General features: G+C 36.8%; 1 protein-coding gene and 1 long non-coding RNA gene across 3 annotated transcripts; both read left to right on the forward strand.

The window, feature by feature from the left end:
• Nucleotides 1-1,591: 1,591 nt before the first annotated feature.
• Nucleotides 1,592-5,950, forward strand: LOC143452149 (uncharacterized). Of its 2 annotated transcripts, XR_013114954.1 has the most exons (7): nt 1,592-2,165; nt 2,574-2,697; nt 3,111-3,287; nt 3,559-3,639; nt 3,884-3,960; nt 4,557-4,691; nt 5,822-5,950. It is a non-coding gene; the product is annotated as an uncharacterized LOC143452149 (long non-coding RNA). The 2 variants fall into 2 exon arrangements; XR_013114953.1 differs by lacking the exon at nt 3,111-3,287 and having other exon boundaries at nt 1,605-2,165.
• Nucleotides 5,951-9,649: 3,699 nt separating this feature from the next.
• On the forward strand, nt 9,650-13,476 carry LOC143452150 (uncharacterized). The gene is made up of 11 exons (XM_076953007.1): nt 9,650-9,889; nt 10,333-10,477; nt 10,994-11,111; nt 11,222-11,378; nt 11,471-11,631; nt 11,692-11,860; nt 11,957-12,030; nt 12,094-12,277; nt 12,394-12,501; nt 12,581-12,683; nt 12,744-13,476. Exons 1-11 carry the CDS (start codon nt 9,665-9,667, stop codon nt 12,884-12,886), a joined length of 1,587 nt encoding a protein of 528 aa, XP_076809122.1. The 5' UTR covers nt 9,650-9,664; the 3' UTR covers nt 12,887-13,476.
• Nucleotides 13,477-13,590: the final 114 nt, after the last annotated feature.

A 13,590-nucleotide genomic window follows, 5' to 3' on the forward strand; every position in this document is an offset into this window, starting at 1 on the left:
GATTATCTTATCTGGTGGTTTTCAAGAACAAACAAGTGGTTCCGCTTGATTGAGTTTGGCAAACAGCTGTTAAAAAAATTACATTTCTATGAAACTCATGAATGCAGATTGATATAATTTGCTTATCCTTATCTTATATTTTTTGCCATTGACTGTGGGAGAAAATTTGTGATAACCTTGTAGTAACAAAATATACGATGAAATACAAACAATTAACGAAGTAGGAAAAGGAGCAAAACATGAAAGCTTGGAAGCATGGAAGAAGTAACAGTGCAAGGTGTTAAGTACATGTATAAACAATGGTGCTCTAAAGATGTAAGCTATGCACGGCCAACAATAATTACTGCATTAAAGTTGCTGCATTAAAGTGATTGAAACATAAGAAGACATGACAGATCGACAACTCCAACGCTTACTAGCAAAACGTAACAAAGATGTTTTAGAATGTTTTATACGAGCAGTAGGCCTACATGAAACTTTAAAGCTCATTATTAGCAAATTTACTGTCAAAATTTCTACAAATAATTAATTGGATCAAAACAAAATTGCGAAACTTGATAAACCGTGGGGCAAACCGTTTGGTGGCGGCAGAGGTTTTTATTCTCCATTCTTGGGAAATGACAATCGTTCTGAACTCATTTTAGGGAATTTCTTTAACAACAGTTCAAGTGAGTCGCAGTTTGTTTAGTTTCAACAGCGTAGTTCGCAGCCAGTATGACGTTTTCCTTGCGCTACATTTCTATAGAATGTATATATAATGAATATACATGTCAGATGCCATTATACAGCTTTCGAGGTTCTTGGTCCTAACGAGCCCTAGTTTGGAGGATAATTCTAAATTCGGGCAATAGTGTATAAAAAATCAGAAAAATAAAATAAAATAAAATATGTGTGACAATCGGAGCTCACACAGAGACTAGCTCGGTAACCGGGGTTCAAAGGATGAGAAATCATCGCCGGGTTTAAGTTGTGAAAAGACGCTCTAAAGCTATTATCATTTCACAATAAACGCCAAGATCTCGTTTTGCTTCTCCACTGCAAGATAAAGAATATATTTTGCTTTTCTTGAAAACGGATTCGATTCTCGGAAAAAATCATCCTGCATTTGCAACAGGTTTTAATTTTAAGGAGATTATTAAATATAAGTTAGTATTACCAGTATACCGGTTGTGTTTAATGGTGCATAGGCTTATAATATTCTTCTATCCAGGCCAATTTTCGTCTATATCTGTAGCTTATATGGACAGTTGTGCGCAGCCATCTATATTTGGCCGTGAGAGCATACAAGTAGCTCTGCGTGTGCTGTAGTTTGGTAAATTTAGAATTAGGCTAAAGTAGAAAATAAAGGCAATCAAATTGACCAACGAAGTTCGCAACAACTACACACAAATAAGCAAACCTTTAGTTAAAACTTATGTACCGGTAAACTTATGATTTACATTTAAATTTTTGCCAGTGTTTATCCAGTTTTATTTAAGTTATGAATATGCAAAGAAATTTAAGTATGTATATAGGCTAGATGTATAAATATCATGATGTGATAAATGTCGCATACTAATTAAATTATACATGTAGGTGATTGGAAGTTTTCTTAAGACTTTGCATGTTCCAGACGATTTCCTGACCCGCGTTTTACAGCAAGCGTTCCCATGTTTTTTTTATTATGACGTTTTTCCTGTTCTAATTCCTAGAAGTGCTCAGTTTAACCAACCAGTTGCGGCAATACAATAATTACTTCAGAGTAGGTAGCTCATGGAACGGTGTACCGATTTACTTCAGTTCAACACGATGTACCCGTATGCTAGTATATGAAGGTTCTATATAATCAGCATGATATGGTAGCTTCAGTTGCTGTTGCTTGATCATATTAGACAGCAATAAGTAATAATTGTCCAAGAGTCATTTTTGAAACAGAGATGTAAATGGTTGGTAAGAACAGGTAAGAGTGGTCGCCAGTCAGCAACGTGTTGAGATAAGGTACGACCTGGAAAGATCTTCAGGTTATTCAAGTTGCGATGATGAGACACAGTAAAAGTTTACTATTTGCTTTACACCGGATTGTGTCATGGATTACCTCAATGGATATAACATGTCAGTCAAAGAATGTTTGTGATCAATAACATGGGAAATATGGTGTCTACAATCAATTTCCAACTCATTGCAAAGTCAGTGTTATTATATTATTGTGTAGGGAACAGTAATAAAAGATACTTATATCCTTGCTTTAACGAATTTCAAAACAGCAAACAGGATAAATCGGACCGAATACTCGCTGCCAGTGACATCATATTTTAACAATATGACGTCATTGTGTTATCATGCCAGTAGTGTAATAAAGTATTTAAAGAAAATTTGTAACTATATCTGAGTGCAATATTTATTAGGAGATATTATTAAATATGCTTCGGCGGCAATGTATGATCAAATTCACAATTCTCTATATACGGTAGTTACGTTGCTCAAGGGAAAGTACGTTTGATGGCAAAGTTTTGTTATATGGTATTGTGATGTTACACAGCAATAAAACTCATTCACGTATATTTTAATGCTTCAAAATGTACTTTATTTTATAGTTTTTTTATGCTTCATTTCGACAAAAATCTTTTCTCGAAAGCTTCAATGCGCATGATTTATTCAATGATGCTGGACTTTATACTTTTTGTTTTTTCAATCTCAAAATCTTCAATTAAAGAGCCGGTAAGTTGGTTTCGCTAATTCAAAATCATTTGTAAAACAATTAGACACAAAACTCGAACAAAAATTCGCATATTGCATATTTTTACAACTGTACAAACTGTGGCTGCTACGGTCAGCAGTAATCGGGATCACACAACGGTGCTATCTACGGGCACGCAGTGTTTCAAAGTACGCTTAAACAATATTTTGAGAGTGTTTGGCTATAATTTAAAAATATTTATCTTTTCAGTAAACTAGACGTTTATATGACGTGTTGGAAAGCTTTAGTTTCCATGGAAACAAGTCTTAATTACGCAATCCTTTACTTAGTGGCGTTATTTCTTTACAGATTGCTACAAAGTTCATAATAGTTATTGATATGGTATTTACCATACCAATTTTTCCATATGTTCATGTTATTGTCGACTTTGCAGTTAGCTGCTTGATTGACATACAATGCTCCACGTGGACCATAATCATGCTTTGCTTTAACACAATCAACGTTTGTGTGTTCATGTGAGCCTTTGTTAAATCGGAAGTAATTCGCTCCGATGCTTCTTCTTGTCAGCTGATTGTTCGAAGCGTATGGCGGGATTATATCCCTTAAACAGGTTGGAAACTGAGCGCTGGATTTAGATTGTAAAAACGTTCGCCATGGATCAATATCTATTGTTTAACGCGCTTTATTTCAACGAGACCACGGCGTCATAATTGCTGAGTGGTTTTAAGTTTTTCACAAAAAACATTTATCTAGACGTTTCAGGCTACGCTTTTTGTATAAATGTAGATAAAAGTGTACAACAAAAGCATCAGCTAATTTTTCCATTGTTTTGCAACTTAAAATTGATCAAATTGATCAAAGATCAATTTTTTACTTGCCAGGTCCATCTACAAATTCCTATCGATTGGGAGAGAATTTATGAGCTGGCTGGCTCACAACCAACAGCATATTAAATGATCATTGCAAGTATTCCACTGTCAGTAATCTTGTTGCCGTCTTTAAACATTAATATTTAATTAACTGTCAACATAAAAGTGACTTAAACAACGCCATCAAACGGAATAAGTTTATCAAATGATCTCATATTTTGGTGCATTGTTGTAAGTTGTCATTCATAAATTTTCTAAGCGTTTTAGATGTGTAATATCTTATTAAACTTCTATTCTAACAAAATACTATGATACTAAACGCTTTATTTGCGAACAGTTACGCCCGGTAGAGGGAGGTAAGGAGGAGATCAGCAATAAACTCACCCTGATTTCAGCTTCATGATTTGGTTTCTGGTAAGATTTTGTTCAACTTTGAAAATTTAGTGATTGGACGTGAAATTAAATTTTTCAACAATACGCGAAAGACGATGGAGTTTTGATGATATATATCAGGGGTGTCCGTGTCCAACCTTTTTGGCCAAAGGGCCACATGCGATTTACGAATGATTGCGCGGGCCACTTGAGTGTTTAATGCTAATTTCTAATTAAAACACTCACACCAAAATTCTAATTTCAGAAATAAATTGTGATGCAATAAAATTAACTTGAATAGTTGTGCACCCCTGCACTAAAGACTATAGTATATTATCTATCTATTGCTCTATTATCTATATTATCTATTATCTCTACTATCTATTGCTCTATAGTATAGAGTCATAGACAAAGAAAGCAAACAATAAATGCCAATTTCTCGGAATGTAAGTTCGCCATAAATCACATAGGCGATTCAGTTGATAATATAAGTCATTTCGAAAAATACCGCGCGGGCCACTCAGAACATTCCCGCAGGCCAAATGTGGCCCGCGGGCCACGGGTTGGACACCCCTGATATATATGGTGTTGTTATACATCTGTGTATTACGATTTAATATTTATATTATGTGCTGTAGATGATGATGATATGTCGTAATGTATTTAACAACAGCAGCTCATTAAAAAGTTGATGAAGTGCGAATTTTCTTAAAACACATTCATCTGTCCGCGGTGTATTGAGGACGAAGTCACGTGATCGACTTTATCTAAAGGTTGGTGTTTGTATTTCGGCTTCAATAAAAATTAAACACATTTCGTAGATAATTAATATTCACTTTGACGCTTGAAGCTTCGTTAATGATTTTGGAATTCAATGTTTAACGGCACCTTAGTTTATGTGAAAGACATTTTCACCCCATGTCACCTTGATGAGACGGTTAGGTGTGTGGTCAGGCAGGTGGCGCTGTTACTCTTCATAGAGCCGCTCTATAACCTTTGCCCGCTTCCAACCCGTGAGTGATGTCGCAATGTGCGTCTGTGCTAAGTTGCAACAAGCACTAACTCACTAAATTAAAACTGTCATAATCTTAGTCTTGCGTTTTGGGACCGGGTCTTTGTGACATTTCCCGCACACAATTGGACACCACCGACAACTCCTATGTATTTCCAGAAGACAATTTATTGTCTTGACAAATGGTGGCCCAAACCATATGTGATTTTGTGCTATAGTTTTTGCATTTGCAATTATTACAATTACAGTCTGATTATTAACTTGCTTATACCGAGCATGCGTTAATTGATGTTAAGTAACTTATTAAGTTCCAATTTCGTGCTACATTTGCAGACAACCGTAAAGTTCGTCTCAGTTATTCTTTCTGCTGCTACAATGTTCCTATTAGCGAAAACGACAATTGTTTTGCAATAAAGGTCAAATATTTAATGCTTTTTCCGCCAGTAATTCGCCATGAAAGCATTTACCAAGTTGCCGGTAAAATTTTCTCACAGGTTCCAGATGTGCTTGTAAGTTTTTTTCATAAAACTGTCACTGTAACGCTTTATTTTAACCCAACCGTCATTTTATATTTATCTAAACCTTTGCCTAAAGCGGTTTCACGTGACGGTCGCCAAAGAATGGTTTCGGCTGAAATGTGTGACGTAATTTCACTACGTTGGCACCAAATGTTTTTTAGCGATTTATAACATAGAAGAAAAATATCTAAAAACCTTTTCACTTAATCTAATAAAATCACCATTTTTTGAAAAAGCAAAACTCCCCACAGTTAATTAACTGTTTAAACTCTTATATAGAAGATAGAAAATCACGGTAGTGCGTTCGCAGCCGAGTAAAGTGTTAAATTATTTTTGAAACAATCTTTTAAATGTGTTGTTTCATATTTTACAGATACCAAGTTTGACCCAACTTATTCCCGAAAGCAGGTTTCCAAGCATTAACAACCTTTCATGCGATTGTCAAATTTGCTGATAGGTAAAGGAGAAAGATTTCGAACATCACCGAGGTAAGGTGATCAATTTTATTCTAACTTTCGAATTGTGATGAACAATAAGAGGCAAATATATATAGGAATATATCGTTTAACGTGCGTTAAATGTTTTAGGCTTTGGTGGAAATTTTAATTTTTAAATTTTACAAATCTGCGACCACAGCGCGTTGCATTAAGATGCCACTGAATAAATCACTGCGGAATATTCGCCTCGTAGCAAGTACCGCGTGCGAACACATTTCGTCCCTAGATCTGCAGCACAATCGTCATTCCTTTTTCTAAATCTTTTACCAAATCGGAAATAAATCAGTGCATTGTTAATCACGTGCCGATGCAATGGATTTTGATTGGTTGATACGCATCACGTGGTTTAAGATTGAAAAGAGCTATGGGCGGGTGTGTTGGCTGTGCTAGTTGTTACCAAATATTTCCTTTATTACTTTTAAGCTTATTTAAACCTTGTTCATCTTGTCACGTTTCCTCATGCATTAACGCATGCTATTAACAGCTGGCTTCATTTTTTGTCACCACAGTAATTTGAACAAAAGTAAAATAACTGATGACGCGAAATTACTTCTTTACAATCCGCTATAAATCCGCCATCTTGTTTAGTCTCGAACAGTCCTGGGCGTTGTATTGTGTTATATCGCATAGATACGAGGCCAAAGCTTGATACGTGCTAAAAGATCGTTGACTTCACTTTCGTTTGCTCGAGTAGTAAAATGTGAAGTAAATTGATGATGACCTGACAACGTTGGACTTATAACTCTTGCAAAATGTTCTTTCAACTTCCCGCCGTCAATTAACCGGTCACACACGTTTGTCAGCAATTTGCATTGAACGCTCTTGTTGGCGATTAACTTCGCCCAACCTGGATAATTCTCGTTCGGAAAACTCAATCAGCCAATGGTCCTCTTAAACTTCGAATAGTTGCAAAGTTCCATGCGAATAGCATAGAAGTCATTGTGGTTAAAACATTCAATCTACATCCCATGATGACCGAGATCAAAACGAAGCAGAAATTAACAAACTGGTACAATTTAACATAACTTACAACAATTAAAATTTTTATGAAATCATCACAAGTATTTTGGTTTCACCCCATCGTAGCTGCCTGGTCGACCCAAGTCCTTCATTAAATCGGTTAATCACGTGACTAACAACAAGGAAAGATATCGGTTGAAATGTGTGACGCGGTTTTAGTTGGTTATCGGCTTCGACATGAAATGTTTTTAACAAGAATAAAATGTCGCATAACTTATATTTTATTTTGTTGGACGGAGCTTCATAGCTGCCCTATAACAACCAGGTAAGCGCAACAAGAGCCCATTACATTGATATACAATTATGAGATAACAGCGGAATATTCGCCTCTTAGTACGACATGCAAACATATTTCGTCTCTAGATCTAAGCTGCAGCAAAATCGTCATTTCCTTTTTCTAAATCTTTACCAAATCGGAAATAAATCACTGCATTGTTAATCACGTGACGATAGGATAGGAAGCGAACAATTAGAATTGTGATTCAGGTTATTCGTGATTTGCCACGTATCAGCCCGAGCGATTATCATTAGATTACAGGGGAATATTCGCCTCTTAGTTCTGTAAGGAAGATTTTCTCGTTCATGTAGCCAGGCTTTATTTCACGTTTACGATAAACCACAACACCCTTAACTGCGAGTAACTATAGACTGTGTAGTGTTATCACACGTAAATTAAACAAACCGATGATCTTTAAAAAGCCACATTTAATTGGTCACAGCCAGACACCACTAAGAACCCCTTTTGCCCCCTACAAAAAGCGCACGACCTTTATATTTGACAAGGGTGTCGATTTCGTTAAGAATAAACACGCCAAGATGCTAATTAGTAAAAACACTTCAAACGAACACCCAATGATAAGCAACCGTGCATTACGTGGGGAACACAGTTCGTAACAATACGACATGAAAACACATTTCGTTTCTAGATCTAAGCTGTAGCGAAATCGTCATTTCCTTTTTCTAAATCTTTTACCAAATCGGAAATAAATCACTGCATTGCTAATCACGTGAGGGTAGGATAGGAAGCGAACAATTAGAATTGTGATTCAGGTTATTCGGGATTTGCCACGTATCAGCCCGAGCTTTAAAATGTAATACGTCACAATCGTCGCCATTTTGTTTTATTTGTAACAGTTCTATGACTTGATTTATGTATTAAATGATACTGCTTCTGAAATTAGTAAAGAATGAAATACAAAAGATCAAAAAACATTCATTCCACCTGGAGCATGACAAATGCTTCATCATAACATTGATAGATTTTTATAAAGCAAATACGTTGTCAAATTACGTGCTTGAAGATCACGATTTGGTGTCTTCATTCTAAACTAGTTTGCCAACTGTTTTTGATATGTTATCTTTGGTTCAAATTTATCGTCGAAAAAACTTTCATTGGTGTTAGCAACTGTCCAATTCAGCAAATAGGAATGATGTTGTTTTACCTGCACATAAATGAAGGAATTTTGATGTGTTTTTTGACAAGGTTTTGTGGTTTAGGTTGCGGCATCGCTTTCTAAGAACGCTGTATTTCGTTTTGTATTTTTACAATGATGCCACGGCTCTGGTTGCTATCATTCTACATTTCTTAGCAAGAATAGCGGCAAAACTTACTTTTCCTTGCCTGTAGCGGAGAGAGACATGTTTCATTCTTTAACGGCGATTTTGTCGCCTAATACAGAGATACTTGCGGTAAGCTACATTGTAAGCCACGTTTCTGAGCTCTATCCGCGCAATCTAAACGTTATCACAGAAAGAAACCACCTTTTTAAAAATGTACGACGGAGTACAGTTTGCCGTATGGGTTGCTTGCACGTCAAACGGTCGCGTTTCGTTTCGTTAGCAAGTTCGCGCACTATCTTAAAATTGGAGTGTAGAAAAACTAATTTGATTGATGGAGACCAGCCTGGTGGTCTTGCGAGAGAGAGAATTCGAACTTCACTGAGAAAATGTCTTAAATTTTACACTTAATTACAAGTTGACAATTGCAAGAGTTGAAAACACACGCATAACTTCCTTATATGGTTAAAAACGCGTTTGACGTTCATGCCAATGATGATGGAGTTACGTGAAGGTAGAAGCCTATGAGTTGGTTTGGCCCGATGCTTACTTTATTTTACCTTCCCCAACGCACACATTTTTATTGAAATCTTCAACCTATTCTACGTATTTTGAATCGTTTTCAAATTGGAAATATTTTACTGTAACTTTAATCACGTGATGATGCCATAGGAATGTGATTGGTTGACGATTATATCGTGACGCAAAATTACCTTCTTCATAAGCCGCTATATTTCAGCATCAGCCATCTTGTTTTGGGTGCAACAAACCCGGCCGTTATTTCTTATATTTTATGGAAACGTCAAAGCGTGAAGTTAAAACTCTTTAGTTGCGTTCACTCGTTATTGAGAAATCAAAGTAATCTGTCAAGTTTCAGCAAATCACAGCAATTAAATCACGGTTTTAATTTTTTCACAAATTGCTCAGGCCGTCTCGTATCTTACGATGTTAACAAAGGTCTTAACATTATTTCCTTCATCATATCCACTGCATTGTTTTATCACAACCGTTTCCTTAAATTATAACGCTTTGTTTGTATCTTATATGACGCATCGTGCCATACGCGCCTAATTATTCACCCAATCGAAGAATGTCTTCGATCATTTCAGTTGTATCAGGCGAGAGAACCAGACGCGAGTAAAATGTTTGTCGGTTTCATATTTTTTGTTCTTATTGGATTGCTGGGATCTGAAGTGGCTGCGCAGTCGTGTCCTCCTGAAGATGTTGAAATCACCGCCGCAGGCGATGAGCCGGTGTTTGTTTTCAATTGCGATTCTTTCACCTTCAGTATAGAGAAAAAACTACCAGATACTTACGAATCCACGATTTCCTACTCCACACCCCCTCCTGATGACGCGATGTGCAGGGTATAAAAATTTATGAAACAATTTTAGTTATTCTTGAAACGTTAAAAGCCAGTTAGTTTTGTATTTTTTGTTCAGTGAATATAAACAGTTTATAATAACTCCAGAAATGTCGTGGAGAAATGTAAAAAGCTGGGTTACGTACAAGCCCGCACCTTGATGTCATAATAAAACAAACAAACAAATCTATTTGTTTACGTAGAAAGGTCTTTACTGATATATTTTTAACTACATTCAAAGTCTATATTCTCAATATTTCTTCTTCCTGATTGTTGTAATAACAGAGGATATTTCAAAAAGAAATTTTTCAATGCCATAAACAACTTAGCATACATAAATTATATGACTGACGTATAATGCACTGATGTTTGTTTGCTTGAATCTGAACAATTTTTTTAACTTTTTGGACTAAGTGACCATTTCCTTATTGTTTGAAATGATTTTAGGTGTTCAATGGAAATTCGACGTCTGATCCACTTCTGGCAGTTATAACGAACAATATAATGTCTTCTGATTTGTTTCAAAATTCTAATTTCGCTTTCATCAGTTGCGATACTACAGCAATGTCAACTGTACTCTCAATCACAACGGGTGTGTATAAGTCTCAGTTTCAAATTAAGTACGGAAACAGTTAGATATTTTGAACCCAATTATAAAAAGCGTGGTATTGTGTGAATGCGATCTTACTGTTAAAGAGACGGTTTGTTATTTTGAAAACGTCGCTTAACAACAATTGCGTCCAGTTTGCCGGGAAGAAAATATCAAAGTAAGTAAACGGTAAGCTTACGTTTTGTGTCTATGGACAGATTAACGAGAGCACTTCCCAGTGTTATTGCTGGCGTGTTAGCTGGATTTTACAAACTTCCCGTTTCGTGCTTTTTAAGTTTTACTCGATTTCACTCTTTAAGTTTTCACTTTTTTTCCTTTCTGGTTCTAATTGTCAGTTGACAACTGCCGTGAACTGGATGATGTCTATGTACTGGTTGTTCGATCCAAAAACTTTATTTTTGAAGAGCTTCACTTTCGAAACTGCACATTTTACAAACTACAATCGTCTTATAGAGCTACAATGATCTTACAGCATGTTTTTTGCAATTTACTGTTTAGTGCTGTCACCGACAGAGCAACCGACGGAGCAACCGACGGAGCAACCGACGGAGCAACCGACAGAGCCGACGATACTGCCAGAAGTCATTTGCAGCGACAATGGGGAAGTCAGTATCAGGTAATTAGCACTAGCTTTGCAAATTGCTTGAAAACCCATTATATTTGATAAACCAACATAAAAGCGCTGATTATGACGTAATAATCGTGCTACACAAGCTCTTTCTTTAGTTTATCAGAAGCCAGTGTGAACAGCGTTTGTGCAAATGATGACGGTTACCTCATAATCGGCTCGGAAGTCGATGTGGACTCAGCTGACCCCGAGTGCGTGGCAAATGCGAGTGAACCAAATTTCAATCTTGATATTTCCACCTGCTCCATATTAGAAGTATTTACCGATTCATTAAAGTCTTTGCAAACTGCATTTTTCACCAATCGCTAACACCAATACTGAATTACCTGTCGTGACGTAATACTTAGGCCACAGACGACGTCATCAAAGCACATTTCACTCTGCGATGTCTTCCTAAATTGAACGAGTCTGCACCGATCCAGCGCTACACTAGTAATTGCTACAACCTGACGTGCGAGTACAACAGGACAGAATTGCTTGAAGCTGGAGCGATTGTTCCCGAGATCAAGTGAGTATTCGACGTCTGTTGCAACATGTTGACGCTCGTTGCATTGATCAACCTTAACAGGAAAGTGGCGCTGGATTCTGTTGAACAAGAAGGAAGATTCGGAGTTGAAATTTACTTCTCTAATCAATCTTATTCTGATAAACTGGATGCGGGTGCTGTGGTCGAGGTTCCGGATCTCGTCTACACAAAGGTGGAACTGACTACACCTGATGAAGCTCTGCATGTTCAGGTTTGAAACGATGTGCGCCAAAATTACTGGCACTTATTTTCCGTGAGATGCTGCCATCGATGATGACGTCATTTTATGACAACAATTTTGATTCAGTTAAAAGAATGTTGGGCGACACCAAGTGAAGACCCTGATGACGAGGAAACAAGATATGACATCATTAAGGACAGGTGACCTGGTTATCACGCAATAATGATGCTTGTTACATGTTAACCATTTTTTTTATTTAAAAGTTGTCCAGCTGATAACCCATTTGAATCTGATGACGCAATCGAAATTGACCGGAACTACCTGGACCAATATGCGGGTTTCAATTTCAAGTCCTTTGTGTGGTCAGAGAACGAAGAGGGAGCGATCTATGTTTACTGCCGCGTCACCATATGTCACGAGGATGCTGACTCTACATGTCCCATGGCGGTGAGTAGTGGTCATTCCTGATGATGGATCTTTGAAATGTGTTTTACTTTTATTTGTAAGTTCCTAAACCAAATTGTGTTCATTTATGAAGTTTTTAATTTTCATGTCACAATCAGCCAAGCTGTGCCAAGAAGAGGAAACGTGACGTGTCATCATCTGATTCGCTCCTTGTTGCATCCGGACCCATCTTCATCAGCAAGAGCAAGAAGAAGAGTTGTGAAGAGGTAACATCTCACGTGACGTATTTGACTTGTGCGACATATTTCAGGAAGATTTTCAACTTATCTTTGTTACTTTTTGCAGTCAAACGGTGGCTGTAGTGACGTGTGTGAAATGCGAAACGATGACGTCATATGCATGTGTTATGACGACAGATTTCTTGTGGAAGATGGAAAGACGTGTCAAGGTAAAATGAAAACGATTTTACGTTTCTTTGTCATCATACTGACGTCATTTATCATGTCAGGTGTGGAGAAGTACGAAGTTGTAGCCGTGGGTGACGATCGGACATTCTTGGTTTACGTCATCGCTGCTGTCGTCATCGTGATTGGATGCTTGTTTGTGTGGAGCAAGAAAGATGGGAAGAACAAGATGGCTTCCAACGCCTAATTTGAAAAAGATGAAACAAACTAGGACCTTGTTGTATTGTTGTGTGTCTTAGAAAGAAAAATTGTTTTACTCAGTGAAGTTTCCAACTGTTTTTAGTTTTTCTCAATCGAAGCACTTCCTGACTTATTTTGGTGTATAGAAAATATTCATGTTTATTGCGTCATACAAAACAATGTCTGTTACGTAATAATTTGAATCGTAATAGTAACTAGTAAGCGACATCTAGCATTTATTAAACTTTTACGTTTTAACACAACTTAAGCATTGTTACGTGACAACCTTTGAACCCGACTTCCTGTCCGTATAAATTCCTGTGCTTAGTTTTGAATCCTGCTTTTGTCGTTAACTCTTAACTAACGTAAGAAATTTTCAGACTCGTGGTCGTAGCTCAATAAACGTCACTAAATGCTCATTGACTCTGTGCCTTGTACTGCATGTATTTGTCATTGATTACGTCATTATTATATTGATTATTGATTTATAATTGTCATTGAATAGATGTGAAGGTGTTTGGTTGGATAAAGAACATTGCTTGTATTTATTAATCGTACAATGTCACATTATAATACAATATGTAAATATGAAAACTACTTAACATCTGGACTTTCCCTGGAAACTAGGTTTGTGGAAAACACAATGGGTTTTGTTGGAGCAAAATGTGAATATCTTTAAAATTATATCTTTATACTCCACTCAATTACCCC

This window comes from Clavelina lepadiformis, chromosome 4, assembly GCF_947623445.1.
Source record: "Clavelina lepadiformis chromosome 4, kaClaLepa1.1, whole genome shotgun sequence".
Lineage (NCBI taxonomy): Eukaryota > Metazoa > Chordata > Ascidiacea > Aplousobranchia > Clavelinidae > Clavelina > Clavelina lepadiformis.

What these genes read in the sequence shown, in the direction of transcription:
- LOC143452150 (XM_076953007.1), top strand. Translation starts at nt 9,665, where the DNA reads ATGTTTGTCGGTTTCATATTTTTTGTTCTTATTGGATTGCTGGGATCT. An exon ending in GCGATTGTTCCCGAGATCAA is followed by an intron (nt 11,632 to 11,691) that starts GTGAGTATTCGA and finishes CAACCTTAACAG; the next exon opens with GAAAGTGGCGCTGGATTCTG. An exon ending in TATGACATCATTAAGGACAG is followed by an intron (nt 12,031 to 12,093) that starts GTGACCTGGTTA and finishes TTTATTTAAAAG; the next exon opens with TTGTCCAGCTGATAACCCAT.